The 23,345-nt window shown below is 36.2% G+C and overlaps 2 protein-coding genes across 11 annotated transcripts; both read right to left on the bottom strand.

The window, feature by feature from the left end:
• Window positions 1–1,219: 1,219 nt before the first annotated feature.
• GMII (golgi alpha-mannosidase II) lies at window positions 1,220–9,045 on the bottom strand. Its single transcript, XM_086596884.1, has 4 exons — window positions 8,421–9,045; window positions 8,207–8,356; window positions 7,436–7,468; window positions 1,220–4,438 (listed from the first exon to the last, which is right to left on the bottom strand). Exons 1-4 carry the CDS (start codon window positions 8,988–8,990, stop codon window positions 1,700–1,702), a joined length of 3,492 nt encoding a protein of 1,163 aa, XP_086453010.1. The 5' UTR covers window positions 8,991–9,045; the 3' UTR covers window positions 1,220–1,699.
• Window positions 9,046–15,351: 6,306 nt separating this feature from the next.
• On the bottom strand, window positions 15,352–22,958 carry LOC147523094 (alpha-N-acetylglucosaminidase-like). Of its 10 annotated transcripts, none has more exons than XR_015215590.1 (10): window positions 22,716–22,778; window positions 22,309–22,386; window positions 22,046–22,137; window positions 21,761–21,870; window positions 21,301–21,403; window positions 20,522–20,620; window positions 18,601–18,711; window positions 17,493–17,526; window positions 15,878–16,978; window positions 15,352–15,791 (listed from the first exon to the last, which is right to left on the bottom strand). XR_015215590.1 is itself a non-coding variant. In XM_086596854.1 (7 exons), the coding sequence occupies exons 1-6, from the start codon at window positions 22,372–22,374 to the stop codon at window positions 17,512–17,514; spliced, it is 504 nt and encodes a 167-aa protein (XP_086452980.1). In that variant the 5' UTR covers window positions 22,375–22,925; the 3' UTR covers window positions 15,762–16,978; window positions 17,493–17,511. The 10 variants fall into 10 exon arrangements, 1 of the variants encoding a protein (XP_086452980.1); XR_015215589.1 differs by having other exon boundaries at window positions 22,589–22,762; XR_015215580.1 differs by lacking the exon at window positions 22,046–22,137 and having other exon boundaries at window positions 22,589–22,926.
• Window positions 22,959–23,345: the final 387 nt, after the last annotated feature.

The following is a 23,345-nucleotide window of genomic DNA, read 5'->3' as shown; positions in this document are numbered from 1 at the left end:
ATTTGCAGCAAGTGGAAGCAACTTCTTAAGTGTAGTAGTAGCTGGCACTGATTTAGGATGGTACTGGAATTACTCGAAGTGATTGTAATGTTCCAAGGGTTGAGCATATTTTAGGACGATTCTCATGAATTTATTCTGTTCCAACAAAATTTTCTTCTCTCCGTTCGTTTAACAGAAAAATAAAACAGAAGACATTAGAATTACACCTTGTAATTTACTGGTTGAAAATCAAATTCCCGTGGTGCGAGATTGTATAGTCTCAACGTGCAAAACTGCAAACACAACTTACGGGTGGTGCAGTTATCAGTCCGAATTAATATTATATCGAACTAACTACTAAAATCGACAGTGTGCATCCTTAGCCAACTTGGGCAGAGTATCTCGGATGTTTATTTGGACGGAGCAATTTGATTGGTAGAGTTTTATCGGTGTTTGCGTAAGAGGTCTATGCGATATCTGGTAGAAGACATTTAATTTGAAGCAAGCTCTTTAGACTGTTTAGAGTCTCCTGAGTGATAAAGTGATTATGCATCCGGTGACAAAAATTACATATAGCGGTGAACTACATAATGAGTTTCGTTTCAAGATGACGATTGGCGAAAGGAGTTCTGAGCTATCCCTTCAACGAAATCCTACTCTATAAGGAAGATTAACTTGGTTTCAAGAATTAAATTCTGAAACTATGGAGATACCCAAAGCTCAAAACCAGCAATTGCACCTTGAACCAGATTACATTTATTTTTTAGTTGCAACATTCTTCTCTAGGCAATGCATGCTACCAACTAATGCCAATAAAACAGGGAGAGTTGAACAAAAATATAAATTTAGACAAGAAGAGAACAACCAACGCATCTATACAATTGTCTAAGTAGGCAAGGATCCCTCCGTGATAGTGGAGGTAGCATCCCAACGCTTAACCAGCATCAGACCCTACGTGGAACAATGAGTTTGCTCCACATATTTTAACAACTGAAGCATCCATGAAGCACAAGGAAGTTATTGATAATCAGAGAAACAAGGAAAAACACATTTCAATATTGAAAGCTGATTACGTGTAGTACAGTCTCCCAACGTCAATTAGTTCATACATGCAAGAACATGGAAAAAGCACGTGAACATCACGACTGATTTGGAACTATTATTCCATTCCACGCGTAACAAAAGCATCTATGAAGCACAGTACAATTATATACAATAACTGAAATATAGAAACATCGGAGAAACAAATCAAAGCACATTTCATCATTGAAAACTGATTATTTGTTTTACACGTACAATTTCCCAATGCCAGTCTATATGCATAAATCCTGATAAAACACGTGAATTTTAAGGAAAAAAAAAAGAAGCTGACCCAGTATCTAGTTGAGCAGCCCTGGAAAAGATTAAGACAAGGGCTACGGAAATCATATGAGTAGATCATAATAATCATTCTACAAAACGTATAGGGCAATCTTTAGACACTAACTCAATACCTCTACAAAATGGCCGGTTGCTTGCTGCAGATTTAACTTTGTCAGACATCAGTGCTGGTTATTAGAGTTTGCTCTTAATTTTAGATACAACAACATTGTAGACACCACCGCCTTGCTAAAGCTGAAAAGTGCCATCAATCCAGGAAATCATGCTGAGAAGACCCAACTAAAAGAACTCAAAATTTGCCATTCTGTGCATCCAAAACCAGGTAGTGCAGGACTTACATTCATTGGTGAAGTCTCAACTCTAATTTGTACGCTTGTATTTCCATTGGAGATATGATCACTTGTCCCTCTTGTGCAACATCTCCAAATTGATCAATATACCCAAGACTCTCTGTGTCATCACGCAAGAGATTTAAGGAAGTTACTCTTGCATTTACGACTGAAAGATTCCTAAACATAGAGAACAAGTTCACGGACTCATCAGCTATGCGTGAGCAACCAGTCTGTGCTTTCCGACAGTATGAAGAATCCCACTGTCGCCTCTGAAAAATTAAAACAAACCTCGAATCTTCGGGGGATTGCTGAGAATATTTCACAAGGCGAGGGACCTTGAAATTGACAATGTGCAAGTCACATGGCAAGGAAGCTGTTAAAGGAGCTAAAAATCTCAGAGGTGGTTGCACAGATGTTTCCTGGGGATTCTTGGAAATAAATGCATGAAGTGGATAGTTCAAATGGGCGCCTACACGATGAGAGAGGAGAGAAGGGTTCAGAGGCAATGAGGTAGAAACAGGATTCAAAGCAGATGAAATGTTGGATTCTTTCAGGATGTGGAAAACTATGTTCATCGGACGATTATCCAGTACCCCTTGTCCAAGACCACGCCCATCATCTCTGATCAAACGACGATCCAACATAATCTCCAGGAAACCATTTTTCAGACTTGCCACACCCAATGACTGCCGAGAATGGACAGAAAACCGCTGACCGTTTGAACTCTGTAAGAAGGCAAGGGAGGGCATTGGATAGTAATTTCCCTGAAGAGGGATCTTATCGTAGGTTTCTCTCCGGCTTGTCTGGAAGCCATTTAAGTCAGTGTAGAACACCCTTCTGTTGTCAAGATCCGTCTTGTATCTGACTATCAATTCCCTGTCGTTGAAGTCATGACCAAGAAGCTCAACGTGGTACTCCTTCTCAATGACAAACTCCTGTACACTGTTTTCTCCATTATAAATACGGGTGCTATGAGAGATGGGGGCATTGTCCCAGGTTGTCTTTGGATAAGAATAAAACTCTTGCACCAAAGGGCCTTCTAATATAACCACCTCCCCACGAGGCTGAACAATAGGCTGAGCCTCTCCATTTGGTTTGAATAGGTAGGCCCCACTTTCTGAACTAGAGTACATAGCCATCTCTTCTTCCACAACAGTCACAGTCCCATCTTTGTGGTGTATTTTGTGCAACAAACCCAGCTTTAGATCAAAAGAAAGTGACTGATGTTGGTTCTTGATTTCTGCCATGTCTCCTTCAAGTTTTGAGCAAGCATATGGAGCAGGGCAATTTAATGGGTTAATCTCTGAATATATCCTCAACGTCGCTGGTTTAGCTTTTTCACAACGAAGAAATCCATTTGCAATGTAATAGGTTTGCAACCCCATTGCAGGAACAGAAGCCTTCCAATACAGACGATGCTTTCCAGTAAAAGTCCTGCCCCTGTCATGCTGCAATTCAGGAGAAACTTGGCTTTTTACACATGACCAATTTGAATCAAGCACAATCATGTCTGGCCTGTTAACTATGACCATCACTACTTCATCTCTAGTTTGCTCCAGAGGATTAAAGAAAACAACTGCATAACCACTCCCTTCTGGAGTGTTAATTGTTCTATGCACCGGTTGAACATCATACTTTGACCTCACCTGCTCGGGATCAAACAGGGATGGATCTTTCTCCGATTTCTCATGGTGATAGCCCACTAGCACTTCAACAGCCTTGGACATAAATATCTGTAGATCCTGTAAAGAAGTGTGCATCCGAATGCCATAATCCTTAACCACGTGATCCTTAGCAGTACCAGTTACCCCATCATGATGCTGAAAGAGGGCCAGATTTCTTCTCGCAGCAGTCAACTTATAGGTAAAACTAGTAGGGAACTTCTCACATGTTACTTTTTGGCAGTATCCTAGCAATAATGAAATCATTATTTCTGATCCACGCAGTGTCTGCTCCAATACACGATCAACTGCTTTAAAGAAGGGCCTAGAAACATAGTAACCACTCCAATAATCCTGTTGCCGATCAGCATATGTAAAGAAGTCACCTGATAAGGAAGGAAATCCTCCAACCTCGCCTGAACCTACCTCACCAGGAAGTGTGTAATTTATTCTATCCGCCTCCTCACGAAGGGTTAGGAAATAGTCCTCAAGAGTACCAAATTTAGCTTCAGCATTCAGATTGGGATTAGAATTGATATAGTCAAATAGCAATTGATAATTTCGAAACTGAGCTTCTGCTTCATCGATGCTGACATAACGAAAATCATCCCCTAAAGGAACTAGAAGGGTGTTTGTTCTGTATAGAGTTGACTTTTTCCTGTACTGGTCTAACAGTTTTGATGCTCGCTCCTGCACATTGTCCTGATTGATTTCAACTGGATGCTGTCCCCAAGGGCAGAGCTCATACCCAGAACCACGCATTCGAGCAAAGTCAAATTGACAACAAATAGCAGGCTCGGGACCGCATGTATGCGGGATATCATATGAGTAGAAGGGCATCATGTGGACAAAGATGTCTGTACTTTCCTCAATATCCCAGCTCTGCCGCCATATGTACTCCAAATTTTTATGCCTGGCCAAATCCTTCTTCAGTTCATAGTGAGTCCTCTGTATAAGCATGTTCTCAAAACCCATGCGTCGAAGAAGATATGCCATGGTTGCTGAATAACCAAATGGGTCTATCGCCCAAGCATTTTTGGGAACAACCCCAACTGTTTCATTTAACCACATATTACCCTCTGTCATCTGGTACAAAAAGCCCATAAAGATCAGTATGAGAACATATGCACAAACTTTAAACTTCCAAACACAATGCTAATTATATGATAGGAAGACTACAAAGCACAGATAGTTGGATACATACTTTATTAATAAAATGTTGGAACGAAGACCACTATTCTTTTAAAACATTAAATAGCTTCAATCTACAATCTGCAGGACATGTTTTTAAGTCTAGATATTGAGGAACATGCAGGTTGTTGATAAAGGGGGAGAGGAAAACTCATAATTGAGACGTTAGAGGACAGAGCAATCCTAGCAAGACAAATTATTGACTTCCCTAATTAATAACATTAATGAGATCCTATGTCTCCGTATCTTTTTGTCCTTGTGATGGAGATTCTGTCTTGCATTCTGAAGGAAAGCCTGAACTCCAAAAAGATCAAGTACCATTCCAAATGCAGAAAAAGCCATCTGTCGTACCTTGCCTTTGCTGATGATGTCTTGATATCTGCAGGGGTGACATTGATTCTATATCAGGCCTGAACAATGGGTTACTCGAGTTTGGGCTTGCTACTGGTCTTCAGTTTAACACTCACAAAATTTCTATTCTTACAGGTGCTCTGAATCATCAAGATAGTACTGCTTTAGCACATATTCTTGGCGTGCAGCTCGTTAAACCCCCTGTGAGATATCTAGGCCTACCCCTCATCTTGGCTAGATTGGGTATTAGGGAATGCCAACCTCTCATAGAAAAGGTCACAGCCAGAATTACTAACTGGAAATCAAGGCTTTTGTCACATGCAGGAAGGCTTCAGCTTATTCATTCAGTGCTCATGTCTTTCCACACTTATTGGTCCAGAACTTTTATTCTTCCCAAAGCTTGCTTAGAGAGTGTGGAGAAAATATGCATGAAGTTTCTATGGAGTGGTGCTGCAATGAAAAGAACTATTCATCAAGCCAGCTTTAGTACCATCAGTAAGCTTAAAGATGAAGGAGGTCTTGGTATTATGAATCTTGACTGTTGGAATAGAGGTGCATATTGTGGATTAGTTCACAAGATTGTATCGAAGGATGATAGTGTGTGGGTACAATGGACTTGGAAACAACACCTAAAGGGCAAGTTCTTTTGGACTATGCAAGTTCCAAGGAAGGGACTGTTCACGGACATGGAGAAATGTGCTTCAAGCAAGAGCTGATGCTAGAAAACTTATCCAATATAGCATAGCAAATGGAGAGCACACTCTACTCTAGCATGACTAATGGTGTGGTACTACCCCTCTAATAGAAAACCCTGTGGCTGTAGCAGAATGACAATTCCCTCTCGATACCAAGGTCAGTCACATCATACATAATGGCGAATGGTCTAATATTGTACATAACATCCAGAACCCTCAGCTGAAGAAGCAAATTCTCGAGGTCTGCATTAATAGAAATCTAGAGAATGATAGAGTGATATGGCTGCCACACCAATCTAGACAGTTTACTTCAAATAGTGCATACATGGCACTGCGATCAGTGAGACCGAAGGTGAAATGGAACAGTTTGGTTTGGGGAAAATGGGTTATTCCTAAACACTCATTCACGTGCTGGCAACATTTCTCTAATAGTTTGTCTACCCAGGCCAGATTAATACAAAAGAAAATTTTTTCTCATTCATCTTGCTGCCTTTGTAATCAGAGTCGGGAATTCTCAAAGCATTTATTCTTTTAGTGTGAGTACTCCAAAGAATTGTGGACAGGCATCAAGCAGCTGCTGGGCATCACTACTGACTCTAGAAACACAAATAGAGAATGGTCTTCGATTATTAGGATATGTAGCCGCTTTAGACCAATTTCTGAGCTGTACGAAGTGTATGTGTGTGCGGGAGCTGACGCCATTTGGAGAGAACGCAATGCTAGACGCTTCCAAAATTCCAATAGACCAGTGGCAGTGGTTTTTTCCAAGTTATGTAGAGAACTGAAACGATATATGCATCGTATACTCCCAAAGCTGACAGATGAAGCTGATACTAGACAACTACTTGAAGCCATTGGTGTACAAGTGCAACTTATACCTCCAGTTCACAAGCAGTGCAATTGGAGTTGTCCCGAACCAGGCAAGGCAAAACTGAATGCAGATGGGACAATTGGATCCAAAGGAGATGGATATGGAGGTGTCGTTAGAGATGAATTTGGGAATGTGATAGCCGGTTTTACTGGCAGTGGTGGGTTGGGATCAGTTATTTACCAGGAAATAAAGGTCATTGAAATTGGGCTTTCTCTTTGCTCAAGACTTCAACTCAAGCAAGTGCAAGTGGAGTCTGACTCGTTGAGAGCTATTCAAGCAATCAACAAGCTTGAAAAGCCTCCTTGGTATTGTGAGGACTTGGTTAAGGCCATTCATTTCCTTGTGCAGTCATTTGATGATGTTTCCTTTACTCATGTATTCAGGGAATGTAATAGGGCAGCAGATTATCTAGCGGGGCTATGTCAGAGAGATTGCAATTTTAATTGTTTTTTTAGTCCTCCACTTGATTGTAATTTACATGTAATAGTGGAGGAAGATGCTTCTGGAAAACTGTACAACAGAGTTTAATTCTAATACAGGTGAGGGTAACCCTAGCTTACTTTGGGAAAAAAAAAACAGTAATGAGATCATATACGCAAGTGAGATGCTTTAGCCAAGATATTGTAGAGCATAACAAATTATTCCAGATCTTCTCAAGCTATTATCTATTTATCTCCACAGTGAAATGTTAGTAGTATGCTGATAAAAAGTTCTATGTTTCCTTTCCTTGTAGATAATGTAGTGATAATGTCAAAATTGTATAATTAACGCCATATGCAACCGGTTGAAGAATAGCACAGTCAACCTCCACTTTGAAATGTGTTCTTTAACTAAGTGCCCACAAAGCAGTTAAAATAAAATATATATATATTGAATGACTAAAATCCACAATAAGGTTATTTCGTCCAGATACATTGTTAAGTAGATAAATACTGAAAAAGAGGCCATAACACAAATAAAGCTATTGAAGAATACCTGCTCTAATATGGCAAAATAATGCGAATTAGCCTGCAGAAAAGGGAAAAGATCAATGGAGCATTCTTTATAAACACAATTCCATGAAAAGAACTACATATCCCAAAGGCATTATATCATTATGTGCTTCCTTAATGCATAATACTCTCTGAACATATTGAATACCACAGATGCAATATCTGAAAACTACTAAAAACCATAAAAAATTCTCATTGCTTAGTAATAACATAGCTAAATAAGGCTTAGAGCAGGCATGAATGGAGGCCTGGAGGGGGCTCAAGAATAATGCACCGCTACTATTGCTTTCGTTCCAGAAACAAGAAATTACAATTAATAGCATTGCCCTACTCTTGTTCAGGGGGCGGCAAGGGGTTCAGAATAATAGCATTAGTCTTCTAACCTTTTCTACATCAAGTAGTTATTTAGAATATTTGCTATATTTGAATCAAAGCCTTTGACAACTACATTACGATTGGATAATCATTTATGGCATTAATAAAAGCTGTGTTAGACTACAATTAGTTTTCTTATCATCAAATGACAGAGTCGCTAAACAAGGAATAAGTCAACGAACTTACGTATTGCTACTTAATTGGACAACAAATAGCTGTATGCATCACACTATACTCTGTAATGGTTAAAGCATATTTTAACATCCTCTGTCGTATTTCTGTTTACCTAAATATTTCAAAGTCTGCATACTAGGTATCCAACAAGATCCCTATACATACTAAGAACTGCAAATACACTTATACACAAATATATCCTTACCTCATCATTCATCACCCAACCACCTCCAACAATCTCTAGCTGTCCATTCTTAACCAAACTGATAAATGATTCCTTATTACTGTCCGACGCATCTCTCCACCATTTCTCCAGATACGACATCTCCTCCCATATAAACTTGCGACGAACATCCTAAAAAAAACATACATATATATATTACAAGTACTAAAACAAACAAAATGAAGGTGATACTCACTTTAGAAAGGCTTTCAACAATAGTATCTAAAATCCGCCTCGACTGACGTTCATAATACTCATCAACAGTCAACTTCCACCCAGGATCATTATGAGAATGAGGTACAACAAACACTTTTAACTTCTCCCCATCCCATTCATTCCCACTGTACCCAACTTCCCAACCTTGTTTCCATGCCCCACCATCTATATCCTTAAACTCAATCTTATCATAAAGTTCCTTAGTAGTAATATCCACAACAGCGCCATTATTAGTACTTCGATTTACGGGCTTTCTAGGCTTGTAAACTTTATTATTATTATGTTTAGTATGATTTGAGAGTGGGTTTGGAATACCGTATCGAAAAACGATGAGGATGAAGAAGAGGAATGAGACTGATAGGCCAATTGTGAAGAAATTTTTTATGATGAAATTGAGAAAAGTGATCCTACGGCTAGAACGAGATTTGTTACGAGATAGTTTGGTGAGTCTGGGACTACTGGAATTTGTTGTTGTTGGTAATAGAGATGTAGCCCAATTTGTTGTTGTTCCTCTTCTGGTGTTTCCAGTGTTAGAGGAAACAAATGCCATCCTACAAATCTTGCTTCGTTTCACACACTGTGTGAGTACAAATATATCGAAAGACTTGACGAAATTGAAGATTGACGGGGCGAAATTGTTTTGGTTCGAGATGTGAAGAAATTAAAAGCCCAATGGGCTGGAATTGGAATTGGAATTGGATTTGGAGTTGGGCTTGGTGTTGCTTAATTAGACTACTAGAGAGCGCAGGGGTATTTAGGTCTTTTCCAAAAAAAATTAACTATTTTTAGTTCGAAACAGAGTTTGGAGGGAAGTTTTGCCTCTTTTGGCAATTCTTGACTCATGTTTCCCGGCAAGGGCTGCCGTTGACCGATGATGGAAAAGACAAAGAAACCAGACGGGAGCTCGGGCCCATCACCAACACCGGAGACAGCCACGGTAGCGACAGATCGACATGTTTCTTTGCAACAAAACCCTAGAAATACAGAAGCACAAACATGGAGCTCACTTTTCACAAAGAGTAAGAACTCCAAACTTCAACCAAATCTCACAAAGGTCTATCATTCCTTTTCAAATGGTATTGCGGAAGTTCCATCAGATATTGCAAACGAAGGTATAGAATTGTGGAATGAATATGTTGTTGGTTTCTTTGTGGAAAAGAAATTATCTTACCCCTTTGTTAAGGATGCAGTTCAAAAGCAATGGAAGTTAAAAGGAGGGTTTGATATGATAGCTGATAAAAACTTGTTTTACTTCAAATTTGTTAATGAAGAGGACAAACAGCTAGTTATAGACCATGGACCCCTGTTTCTTGCGGATAGAATATTTGTAGTAAGGCCATGGTCTCCAGCAGTAGAGAAGTATCGCAATGGGATCGAAGCCCTTCCTATTTGGGTTAGAGTGGATCTCCCAAAACATCTATGGACAAAAAATGGCATTGATTTTGTGTCTAGCATCATAGGGGAGCCAATATGTATGGATGATGCTACAGCAAGGAGAACTAGAATCTCTTATGTAAGAATTTGTGTTATGGTGGACACAAAGTTCGAATTTCCTTCCCACATTTATGTTAAGTTTGGTGAAGGAGACATTGCTGATATCGGACTTGATTATGAATGGATTTCGGAAATGTGCACAAGCTGCAAGATATTTGGTCACTCTGACGCTAAATGCCCAAAAAGCAAGAAAGACAATGCACAGACCTATTGAAGAGTGTGACTAAAATCAAAATTTTGAACTTCGTGTGACTAAACTTAAAAACGCACTAATATAGTGTGACGTACTACAAAAAGACCCTTAGATCTATCACAAATGTGTCAAACTGCAATTATCAAATTGTCGGAAAGATAGTACGAAGTTCTAGGAAAATGCCTCGATGGGTTGCACCTTTGCTAACACAAGTAAGTTTGTATATATATCTTTTCAAACAATGATTTCCAATTTTATAATATGAGAATTTAAATGCCACTAGTTCACATAATAGGCATGGAAGAACTAAACTATGAATTGAAAATCAAGTAGCTCACATAATAGGCATGGACGAATTAAAATTTGAATTGAAATTCCATTTTTATAAACATGTTAGAAATTTTGTATAGTACGATAATAGCATTAGTAGTCAATAGACAATTCGGTTTAATATAAAAAAAGAAAATCTGAAATAAGATTTATGTATTATATTATTCCTTTACAACAAGTATTGACCCCAAGGATAGAAACACTCCATTTGTTTACCTTCGAGGGAGCTGATCCTATTAGGGCTGAAAAATATAGGTGGTTATCTTCGATTATATTTTGCATGGACTTGACTTCCCATCTTAAAAGGTTATTTTTCAAGTTGTGGTTATCATGAATCTATAAATATTCATATTGATCATCCACAATTTACACAAGATCAATCCTTCTCCAGAATATCCCTAAGAAGCAACATGAGCCACACTATTTTCAGTTCTTAGTTACAAGAAGAGCTAAAGAACAACACAATTACCATGGTGGAGCATAATTAATAGGATTGGACTCTTAATAAAATCTACTTTTCCAAGGAGATTTTGGGCATGCCTCTATAGCCATTGGTGCTACATAAACACGGGGGGGGTGGGGAGGTAATACTACTATAATAGTCTATATATGTGTTTCTTAGATGAATTGATTTGGGATCACTGCTGCAATCCTTATCCAATTAAGTGTAAAAGGGTATTGATTTTAGTATCGAGTCAGTATAGTCAAAGTGCTATTCTCCCTTGGCTTCGATAAACTGATCATCTAGGTGAGCTACCTGAAGAAGTCACATTATTATATCATTTGAAACTAATTTTTTGGGCACTATTAATCTTGATATATTTAGCACTTATTTGTTTTAAGTAATTGGTGTGGTGATAAGAGGGTTCTGGATGCCTTAAGTCACTACTTCTCTCATTTGAGGTTATGAGTTGTAGTGTTTGTCATGTCTCTTATTAAGGGTTTAGGAAATGGTTGAATCTAATATTAATGACACATTTTGCATTTTTTTAAGGGTTTTACCACTAGCGAGAATAGTTGATGAACCGATGAAAATTTATTTAAAGCAATATTAATATTCTTACAAATCATGAAATCCTATGGGATCTTATACAAGGAGGACTGGAGCACGCTCAAATATCATAGGAAGCTTAAACTCATTCGACGTGAAAGAACCTTTAATGTTTTTAATAAAAAGAGCGGTATTGTTGCTCTTTTCATTGAAACTATGTTCTTGAACATCAGTGAGAACAGTAAGATTTTGTTTTAATATAATATAGAGCTACAATAAAGTTTTATCATGGTTCTTTGGATTTTCCAATTTGATTGTATAACTCTTATCTACATGCTCATTTAATTTGATTACATAAAATGGCACCAGTTCGTGAAACTTAAATACTATGGTCAAACTAAATTTTCATTTTTATACTGAGGAATACTTAACTAGAGCTTGGTTTCAACTGTAATGATTGGTGAGTTGTTTGACTTCTTAGGATAAGCAATTTTCTTAATTTACTTCGTCAATAATGCTCAACGGCAGCAAGGCAACTATAATCTAATGATTGTTTTTATGTTTTCTCATTTTGTGGAGCTATGGTTTCATATGATACATATACATTGGGGAATGTTTGTTTTGAGCGTCCCTATTGTATTAAGGACGTAAGGTTTCAGAAATTAGAGATCTAACTAACTAACTAACTAATCACATATTCACATTGAACCCCATTGAGACAGAAATCAACCATTGAGACAGAAAAAATCCACCTATTACATAAAATACACTAAGGTGAATAAAGTTAAAATCCCCACCAATTAGGAACCAACGTGAAAGTATTCGAATAAATTAATTTAAGTCTACCATACAGCTCAGTGCAATAATTATATATAGTAAAAATACAATTTCAAAATCAACTAAAGAAGATACCTTTAGCAAAAGTGTCATCTGTTAAACGATCAATTTTTTCAAGTATTACAAAAAAAAAATAAATAAAGCACACTCAAATCAATTATTCATTAAAAAAAAAAAAAAAAAACCAACTCTGTATAAAGCAAACAAGGAAATTTGTAGTACAATCAACGATGGACAGCGCAGATGAAGGTATTATCAGTGAATTTGTTTTAAGAATAAAGTGTAAGTTTACATGTGTTATCTTTCGGTGGAATAAATCAAATCTTACCACGTGTTCATTATACAAACAAATGGGCTTTTGCATTAAGCACATCAAACAAAATTAAAAGCCTAAAAATTAACAGGCCCAGAAATAATAGATTTGAAAAAAAAAAAAAAAAAAAAAACCCAACCACATTAATTGTACAGGTTTAAAAAACAATAATAATTTTAAAACCGGAAACCCAAGCAATGGATTATACTTCAAAAATCAATACATAGATTATTAATTCAATTGGACTTTGGCCTATTGAACCATTAACAATCAATGTACATATATTATTTTTTCAAGTGGACTTTGGGGCCTTTGGATCGTTACCTATCAATGTAACAGGCCCAACTATAAGTATTTTTTAAATTTTACCAAAAAAAATATTAAATAAACTGTATTTTTAATTATCGTTACAAAATATATAATAGAAAGTAAATAAAAATAATAATATTGGCAAAGCCATAATGAAAAAAATTGCTATTAGATAACACATAGAATAGAATAAATAGTATAAATAAATAAAATAAAAAACAATGCATTTCATAGGCTAAACACGCTAACAAGTGTCTAAACATATTTAATTAAACATATATACCTTTCATGCACATTTCTTCATGACAACAAGCTCATTCTGATCATGGAACAAAACTCACTAATGGAATTAATTGTGTTCAAACTAAAGTAGTCTACCACTAATGAATAAAAATCACTAATGGAATTAATTGTGTTCAAACTAAAGTATTCTACCACTAATGAATCATGTGTTGTATACAAGCATTGTTTTCTTTTTATTTTAGTTAAATAACATTGTAGGGAAAAAAAATCAAAGAAGATTATGTTAATGATGATTTATTAATAAAATAATTAAAAATAACCTTTTATGAAAACAATATTATAAAACGCAACCCGTTTGTAGGACGGGTTCAAAAACTAGTTTTAAATAGAAAATAAACTATTTATACGTCCCTTAATCACCCCCATCCCTTAACATGCAAGTCTGATCGTTTAACTTTCTTTTTTAGGGTTATGTTTCTGAAAGAAAGAATTGTACGTGCTCGATCGATACTTGAGGTTTTTATTTAGGGTACGTTAAAGAAAAAATTGTATGTGCACTCAATACTTAGTCAGTGATAAGGGACTTTCTAAATAGAAAATAAACTATTTATAAGCCCCTTAATCACCCCCATCCCTTGACATGCAAGTCTGATCGTTAAACTTTATTTTTTAGGGTTACTTTCTTGTTTAGTGTTACGTTTTCTGAAGAAAGAAGAAAGAAAGAATTGTACGTGCTCAATCAATACTTGAGGTTTTTATTTAGGGTACGTTAAAGAAAAAACTGTACGTGCCACTCAATACTTAAGGTATACATCTTCGTGTAATACTTCAGTGACACCAGGATGTCTCATGTATTATCATCATTGAAGCCTTTTCTTGGTGCTCCCCCAAACCAACGTGTTTCCTTTAAACCCAAAGGGGTTGGTTCCTTTAACGTCTCTTCTAAATCTAGTTATAAACTTACAAGGATTGAGATCAATGCAGAGACTACAAAAGCATTACTACTTGGGCGTACCATAGTCCTAGTAGATGGGTAGGGACGGAGCTAGGATTCTAAGCCAAGGGGTGCGAGATTATGTGCACACCCCACCCTACCACCGAAAAAAAAAATATGCAATTTATTTTATTTATTTATTTTTTGTTAGAAGGTCTACCCAATAAAGATCAACAAAATTATGCATTTATTTCAATTTACAAAACTATAATGCGTTGATTACTAAGAATTTAATATGGACTGATGAAGTTAACTACTTAAGCACTTAAGCTATTAATTAATACTACTATGTTTATATATATCTACATAATCTAGTCCACATGCAAATCTACAACAATTCAACAAATTGTTAACTTTCTATAATATTATAAGTCTATATAACCCTACTATCATCTATCATGTGGAGAAAACTATAAAAGATTAACATTGAAAGTAAAAATTACCTTGTTTTGTTGTTATAAGTATATATAATCCTACTATCATGTGAAGAAAACTATAAAAGATTAACATTGAAAGTATAAAATTACCTTGATTTGTTTTGTTTTATTTTTTTTAAATAGAAATTTTATTGATAATGATAACGAGTTTTACAAATAATTAGGACAATTGTGCAACAAGCTTCGCCACAAAGTCCTTTCTGAATTTGTTTTTTGTTTGGGTTGAAGTCTGACGCTTGTTTAAGAATTGAGAGTGAAGGAAAGGAGGAAGAGCTTACTGGTATGTTATGAGTGATTAGAATTATACAAACTGACCGGTTGGGATTTAGGCATTTTGCTATTTGTTTTAGTCTCATTAATCCATCAAACATCTTAAGATACATTTGTAGCTCTTTAATTGTTTTGAACTCAAATTAAATGATAAATGATAATTTTGTAAGGGCAAAAAGAGAAGTAAAAAAAACATTGGTTTATTGGAATGTTTTTTATAGTTTTTTTTAATACTATTTTTTTTGCTGATTATATTCTCACTATAGTTGTAAAAAATTTAGGTTGCGATGGTGGAAATTTACTAAAATAATTAGAGGGTGCGAGTCGTTATAGTTTGAAATTTTTTCTAAACAATTAGATATGTGGTAGTAAAGTTTTTTTAATCTTAGAGGGTAGAACCGCCCACACACCCCTATATCCATCTATGCAGATGGGACAGATAATTCAGGTAGAAGTGGTGCAGGCGCGATGTTCTTCGGTGGGGCAATGCGTTGGTGGCATGTCATCAAGAGGCCATATATTATATAAGGGTAAAGAAAAAGTTATTGTAGAACTGGAAGCTATCAGACTTGCGCTATATGGCGTGCACAAATTTTGAGGATGCGATCAGACTTGTACAAAAAAAAATTCTGCCCAGGTGCAAACAAAAAACATCTGCTTTTAGTGATCAAGAATGTCTGGATTCCTCATGTATTTTTCATATAACCAACGGGAGGTGCTGAGTGCGCCACCTGTACTTTTCACTGGATAACTGTTTATATTGTTCTGCCAGTCATTGGTGAGCTTGATCCACTCCCTCCTCCAATCCTTCAACTGGAACCCAACACCATTTTACTGGAACCCAACACCATTTTCTAGACTCTTCAATAAATCTTTGAAATAAATAGCTGCCCGGGGTGCATAATAATCTCTCGTAAGAGTCCACTCCAGTATTTGTTCCCTAAAACCGAATGAAGAACACAATATTCAGAAATGAAAGCAATGAGAGGAAAAACTGGATATCTCTAAAAGGCTCTTAATCCATACCATAGTCACGAAGCAAACTGGCTTCCTCTTCCGTGTTATCAAACCACATTGTTATTTGAGTTCTTGCGTTCCACTCGTACTGCAAATCTATGAAGCACCGATACGTCCCTAAGGGTGAAGTATCCATGTCCGACACGGATACGCCCCGATACATGTCGGATACGCAATTTGGAGTATCCGATTTTATAATTAATTTTTTAATTTCCGACACGCGGGGATACGCGGGGGACAGTAATCTCACACATACAAGAATTTTTTTTGGAACTTCAACAGAAAAAAAACAAGTGAAATAAAATCCAAGTTAAGAAGAGATGCAAGAGAAGAAAGATGAAGTGAATCCAAATTATACATGTAAGTTGCTGCTTAATGTGTTTGAATTGGTCATTTTATGAAGTAGAATTGCTATTTTAATTTGAATTTGGTGAAAAATGATCAATTATATAATATTTATATATATATTATTCAAATGTGTCCATGACGTATCCGTGTCCTATATTTTTGAAAAATGCCGTGTCCGCTTATCCGTGTCGTATCCGTGTCACGTATCGGTATCCGTACTTCCTAGCTGTAAATCACAATTTGATAGGATGGATTATGTTTGGTGAAAAAAAAGCTCATGGTAACTGGTTAGACTTTTTCTTCTTCTCAATTATCTCATGTTATACATCAAAGCAATATAACTTGCGACATGTAAAATCCTCTAATAATCCCAAATGCAAAGGAGATGGTCTAAGCACAATTGCACCAGAGAGCACTTGACCAACAGGCACACTCGGGAGGATTACACTATGGTTAGTAGCAACAGTCTACTACACAATACTGTAGGTGTTTTAGGCTCAGGTTAGAGATGAGTTTGTAAATACCTGTTTTTTCTGCTCTTGCGTTTGTGCAAGTTGCTTTGAGCTCTCCAATCACGGACCTAGAAGAAATCCTTCATGGCAAGCTAAGAGTGTATTGATATCTGTTACAAGGTCCAAAAAATGTTTGGTGTAGAAAGTAGCCCTATGGACATCTCTTAATCGATATCTTTCTATGACCTTTAAGAACACTTCGTTTGCGTATTTTGCCAAAGCTTGTCGCGTGACATCAACAAGGTCATATCTGAGGAAATCAATAATAGTTATGATTATCAAATGCATAATTTATCATATACCTACAATAATGCAGGGAACCTAGCAATATATCCACTTGTAACAGTGAGCTTAATTCACAGCATTGCTTCTTAACATAACAACACTCAATATGGATCACAATAAAACAAAGTGACAAATAAAGCATTCATTATTCAGCCACATTTTAACATCTGCAAAGTATCTTTAGTTGCAGAGATACAACATTGGGGTTGACAAGTAGAGAACTAAAAGAATATTAACGTTTGGGTAATATCTGAAAAGTAATCTATCATAAAAATGGAGGATAAGCATGTAACCCCATGGGTGTCGAATGGGGGAAATGTTCTTATCCATATAGAATTGCAAGAAGATATACCGTTAGTTGAAATAATAAAAGCCATGAAAAAGGAAAGTAGTTAAAAGTTTTTAAAAAGGTATATAAAAGTGATGCTTCAAATGCAGATAGAAAAATGCAATAAGGCAAAAGCTGAGATAATGCTGACCTGTAAGTGTTACTTTCTGCTACTTCATTTCCACCTGCAATCAGAAGTCCCAGGGAATGTATGACATCAAAAGTTAAATACCATAGATGTGGCTTATCATAAGAATCAGTCAATTCCTTCACATGACATATGCGTAATACTTGTTCCGTTAAAATCTGATGCTTTCCATTAAAAGATATATCTTCTAGTGAAATAGAGAATGGATAAGCATCTGGAAATGCAACAATTACATCTCTGTTCTTGTTCTGTTCAAAAATTTAATAGAAAGAATCATAACCATGATACTAATAGTATGTTCTTGTTCTGTTCAAAAACTTACCAGAAAGAATCATAACCATGATATTGTATACTAAACCGGGTGTAGGTGACTACATTCTCGACTTCCATTGTACTGATGATCTTACACCATGCAATTTCGTGATTTCTATTTCTGACATTGCATATTATATGCATCAATTTCCCAAAAGAAAAATGAGATGAAGTTAGTTAAGCATATTTAGATTGAGTGTGAGGTGGACGTAGTTGTATTGCATAGATCCTCAAGTACCAAAGACATCTGTGATAAACACATATAGCCTTTCAAAAAGATAGCACGAACAACGACATCTATGGAAGAATAAAAAATTTAGTAACTAATGTTTGCAGAGACCCGAGAATTACACTTTGGATTTATTGCTTTCAGAAGGGAAAACATCATGCGTTGAAAAATGTTTCAATCTACTTCTTGTATTTCTCTTTTCTTGTTTTTTTTTACTACCGTTTAAGCTGTAGGACTTCAGGATTTCTCTTCTGACATCTTTTGACATGTTTAATTAATATATTAAATCTGTACGGATAAAAAAAGACTAACAGTTTAGCTCATGTCCTGATACGATGTGCTTAATTGTTTGCATTTGAACAAGGCAAACACATCGATGTATCTTGACGTGAACTTTGATAGTTGGATGACAAACTTGATACAAGACGGTGAAAATTAATTAGATTATCACTGGATTCTGTGATCGAAACACTGCCTTAGTAGATAGCATGCCTAATACAACAGGAATGATCAAGAAATTTTATACAAATTGCTTATAAAACGAGCAAACTTGACAAGATAAGGACTTACATATGCACCATCAGTGCAGTTGTAGACGGAATGATATAAGATACTCCAAGCATCTAGTATTAATGAATCAGAACTACCATAACGCCTCATTGGATAAAGATCAATCCACATCTGAAAAGATAATTTGTATATTATTCACTTAAAGATAATAATATCCTTCTCAAATGCCAACACATACCAACCACCACCCAATCTCGATCCACCACACACACATCTAACCTTTATGTCTCAATGAAAGAAAATAATAAGTTAAAGAGATAAATAACTTTTTAAAAGTGAACTTGGCTATTTAGCTGGCTACGACAGTACCAAGGAGAAGCTAGGCCCAGAGTAACACAAACAATTATAGAGGAATAACCAGTTCTATCAAAACAATCAAAGATGTATAGATCATGAATTGACACTCTTTTATCTAAAATGAAAAATATGTGACAACCCGCTCCATTCTACTACAGTACTACCTATACTGTCCCGACTTCACCAGCTATATGTGAGAATACACTTTACTCAAAAGGCCTCTATGAAAGTAGAGATTCAATGTAGCATAAGAACTTCAGGTCATGGACGGAACCTAACCGATGCTGGACTAAACTCCCATCTCAACCATCACCCCTTTGGTGCCTTTCCAGCAGCCTTGGGGCAAAAGAATTATATTGTATAGAGGAAAATGGTCCACTAAGCATCCTTGGAGGGCACGATCTACAATTCGTGGTGCTTAATTTTTGACAAGAAGGATGTAACACCACTATTAATACATATCCAAGAGCCTAACAGTTAAGACATCAAAATCACAATGATCACTCTACAAATGTCAACTCACTCTTCAGCTCTCTGCTAAACTCCATGGGTTCTTCTTCTTACTGTCTCTTCTCTCTCTCTCATCTTATCCTTCAGCCTCTCCCTTCTTCTGCACACCCTCACTCAAGATATGCATCTAGGAGTCATCTTTGCTCTGGTAATAACTCTCTCTTCAATGTTTAGCCTGCAATTCGTCCCAACTCCAGCCACAATCCCCTTAAACATGGTAACTTCAACCTATTGCATTATACACGCCTGCTTACAATTGGCATGGCTACAGAAGCTCCAATCCAGTCATTGCTCCTGATGGAAATGTTTGTGCCACCTTGCCATATTTTAAGACTTCATCAAGGTGACACCGAGTAGTCCTCCTAAGCCGTCAGCATTGTTGAAGGGCATAATGTCCCAATGAGAGTCTCCTCGAAAGGGGGATGAACGGGAATTTAACCAAAGACTTCTATTAATAAGTTCCTATGAAACACGGGCACCGACAGGTGACACAGATACGATCAAATACAAATATGAGGATACAACATTTTTCAGAAAAGTAGGATACAGATACGTATTGGATACATTTTAAAAAAAAATAGAAATATATTTAAATACAGAAAAATAACATTATCCACCAAATTCAATCAAAATAGAAATTTTAATCATCTAAATCAGAGCATGTCCAGTTCTAACAGATTGAGCAAAATAAGTAGCAACATACATATTCCAGGAGAAGAATGAGAAGGAGATGTGCTGCTGGTGTTTTGTTTTGATCAAGTAATAAAATCCTTACATCGTGTCTGTTTTATTTTACTATTTTTATAACTTAAAAAATAAAAACAAATATTTAAAATAAATAAAAAATCATACTTCCATGTCATGTCATGCCATGGGTGTATTTGAATGTGTACCCAGTGTATCCCCAAGGTATCTGAAATATGAATCTGCTATTCCAAATGTGTCTGAGGTGTATCGGGCCGTATCCCTGCCGATACATTTCGAACATGGATATTTCGCATCTCAAGAAGTATACGTGCTTCGTAGATAAGTTCTTGGACTTCCATAAAAGTAAACGACTAAAAGACAAACACTACATGCAAACCTGGGTAAGCAACTGGAACACAACATTTACCTTTACATCGATTTTTTTATGTTGAAATGCCATTTCTGACATAAGATCATATACCACAGGATTCTGCTCAATTCCCTCCATGGACATTCCAACACCAACCTTTGGGCAATGAAACAAAAAATTAAGAGAAGAAACATATAACAATAACTGCAAGACTGCAACATAACTGGACCCACCAAAAAGGATCCATTTTTTAGATACACAAATTACCTTGCCCACTCACCAGAAAACCTTTTTATACAGGTAATCATGCTCAATTTTGAGCAACCTATATTCATAGTGATGCTTTTTCTTATTTTTACTCAATCTTGAATCATATGTCAACTTTGCTCTGAGGCTAGTACCAATATGGGCAGTTCTACATATATGTGCATATATACATAAATGCATCTACACAAAGAGGCATACATAAAGTAGCAACCTTCGGTTGGTAACTCAGGATAACCTGATCTGTTTTCCTTGGGCATTGTTAGGCCAATATTTTGAAAAGCTCATATGGGCTATGGCATTGTTATGCAACCGCTAAACATCTTATCCAGCTCACTAGTGCTCCCTAAAATACAGCAAAATGGTCTTGGACTGTCATCTTCCATCATTTAAATCTCATTTCAGTATTGTAAAAATGCTTAAATTGAACTCAAAATACTGAAAATAAGAATGTAGAATTACAACTTGTGGTATCTAAAAAATCACACCGGCAAGTCTAAAGCTCTAACATCTTGAAAATCTCCATGAAGTGATAGATGTTAATGAAAACAAGTGAAACTAGATGAACTTGCCATGGTCGAGTTTTCACTTGTATGAGCTTCAACAGGGCCAGCTGCAATTGCATCTAAAATTCCATACATTTCAATGTTCCCATCAATGTTGTGCAGCATACACCTGTAAAAGAAGACCCACAAAATGGTCAGAAGAAAAGGGAAACATCAGATATTAAAAGTTTCAAGGTCCATTGAACTGAACCTCATATTTTTCACATTACCATTTTAGTTTTTACCAAAAACAAAAAGAAGAATACTGATCAAAATCAGTTTAAAGGCAGCTTCTCAACAAACCAAGAGGCTAGTCAATTTTATATGGGGCTTGAAGATTCTACTGACCTGAATGTCACATAGCAGATTGAGTTCAAGCCCATGGTAAATAAGTATGTATATTACTACCTTCTCCGTTATCCTATAAGTTCACTTACTAAAGCCACCAAGCCATTACAGTGTAAAAGACTAATGAGCTAGGCCTTACCATATGTAAGGAACGCCATAAAACTGTTCGGAAGTAATCCACAAAGGTTTCACTTCAGCGAATAAATCAAAGACAACCAGGTTCCCGATGGGAACAGAATGCAAGAGTGCCTAAAACACAATATTCAGCAACAGAGAATCAGGAGAAATGCAATAAAAACACTAGAAGAACATTATAACATGCTAATTAGATGTGTCAGATAAATTCAGCATAAAAGGAAAACAAAAGAGGAAAAAAAATCTGTATTTAGGAGCAATATGAAAAAGATATTGCTAAACACCTCACCTTCATCTGCGCTGGCCTCCAAAATGGATCATATGAAAACAACCATCCCCGCACAACAAAGGCCAACTTTTCAAAACTATGACCCAAATCAACTGTAATTTAAGTGATAAAGATAGGACTTCATATTTATCAACCATTTTCGAAACTTGTAAGAAGAGATGTGGTTACTGCTACTACTAAGTAACTATAATAATGATAACGATAATGATAATAATAGTAAAAATAAAAGTAATATAATACAATAACAGTAACTAATGTTGTACCTGCATCAACCAGACAGCATCGTCATCACCACTTTGCATTCCTCGAAATATTTCATTCTGGGTCATCTAGAGGTACCACTGCAAGTTCAAAGGAGACTCAACTGATAATCCAAAGAAACAACAACTAAAGAAAGTTTAAAAAAAAAAAAATAGAAATAAAAGAAAATAAGTGATATCAAATTATTAAAGGTGTTGATGTTGGAATAATTGGCAGTTTTTCTCTAATTATTCAAATACTCATCACGTCGATGCCAATGGTGAAAGATAAGCAAACAGCAACCTAACTATCCTAGTTGATTGGATTCACCACCCTCTGGAGCTTAGGCCACGCATTGACAAAAGGTCTGGGCTGAAGATGTTTGGTGTTTATTTGCTCTAAATAATATTTGGTGTTTTTCAGGTCTCACCATTAAAGATGCTCCAAGCCTTATATTCCAAACCCTCGCTTTCCTTCACTTAAGCACGTAAAGGTTTGCCGTCATGTGAGTAACCATATACTTACTAACTGTTCTTGGTCTCGATACACGTTTTTATTTCCTTTTGTCATTTTGTCTACTTGTCAATGATTATTTGGAACTCTATCATCCCATAAAAGAGATTCATGAAGGAGATCAAGAGTTTTTTAATTTTCGTATTCATTTTTCTTGTCGCCTTTTACACGTTCAAGTAAACTTCGCAATTCTTTTAGACTCTTTGTAAAACTTGCTTAAAACTTGTCCATTTTATGTTCATTTGAGAGTTTATGTCATTACATAGTCTTCAGTTTCAAAGTTGATCGTTTTCTTTAAAGTCGCGTGTTGAAGTTTGGAACAAGCAATACTTATATTTCCATTCAGATGTTTATTCATGTCCTATAAACCTTCATCTTGGTATGTATGTTTATTTATTGAGTGATTGTGGTGTAAGTTTATTGACACTGTTGGTTTATTGACACTAAAATAGAAAAAAAACGAGAACGGTACTATGCAGTCCGTTTAGGAAACCAAATATTCTATTTATACATCCCTTAAGCAGCCCCTATATTGCCTCTAAGTCTG

Source organism: Coptis chinensis, chromosome 1 (genome assembly GCF_015680905.1).
Source record: "Coptis chinensis isolate HL-2020 chromosome 1, ASM1568090v1, whole genome shotgun sequence".
In the NCBI taxonomy this organism is placed as follows: domain Eukaryota; kingdom Viridiplantae; phylum Streptophyta; class Magnoliopsida; order Ranunculales; family Ranunculaceae; genus Coptis; species Coptis chinensis.
The sequence above is the reverse complement of the archived record's forward strand: the minus strand, read 5'-3'. Positions and strand labels throughout refer to the sequence as shown.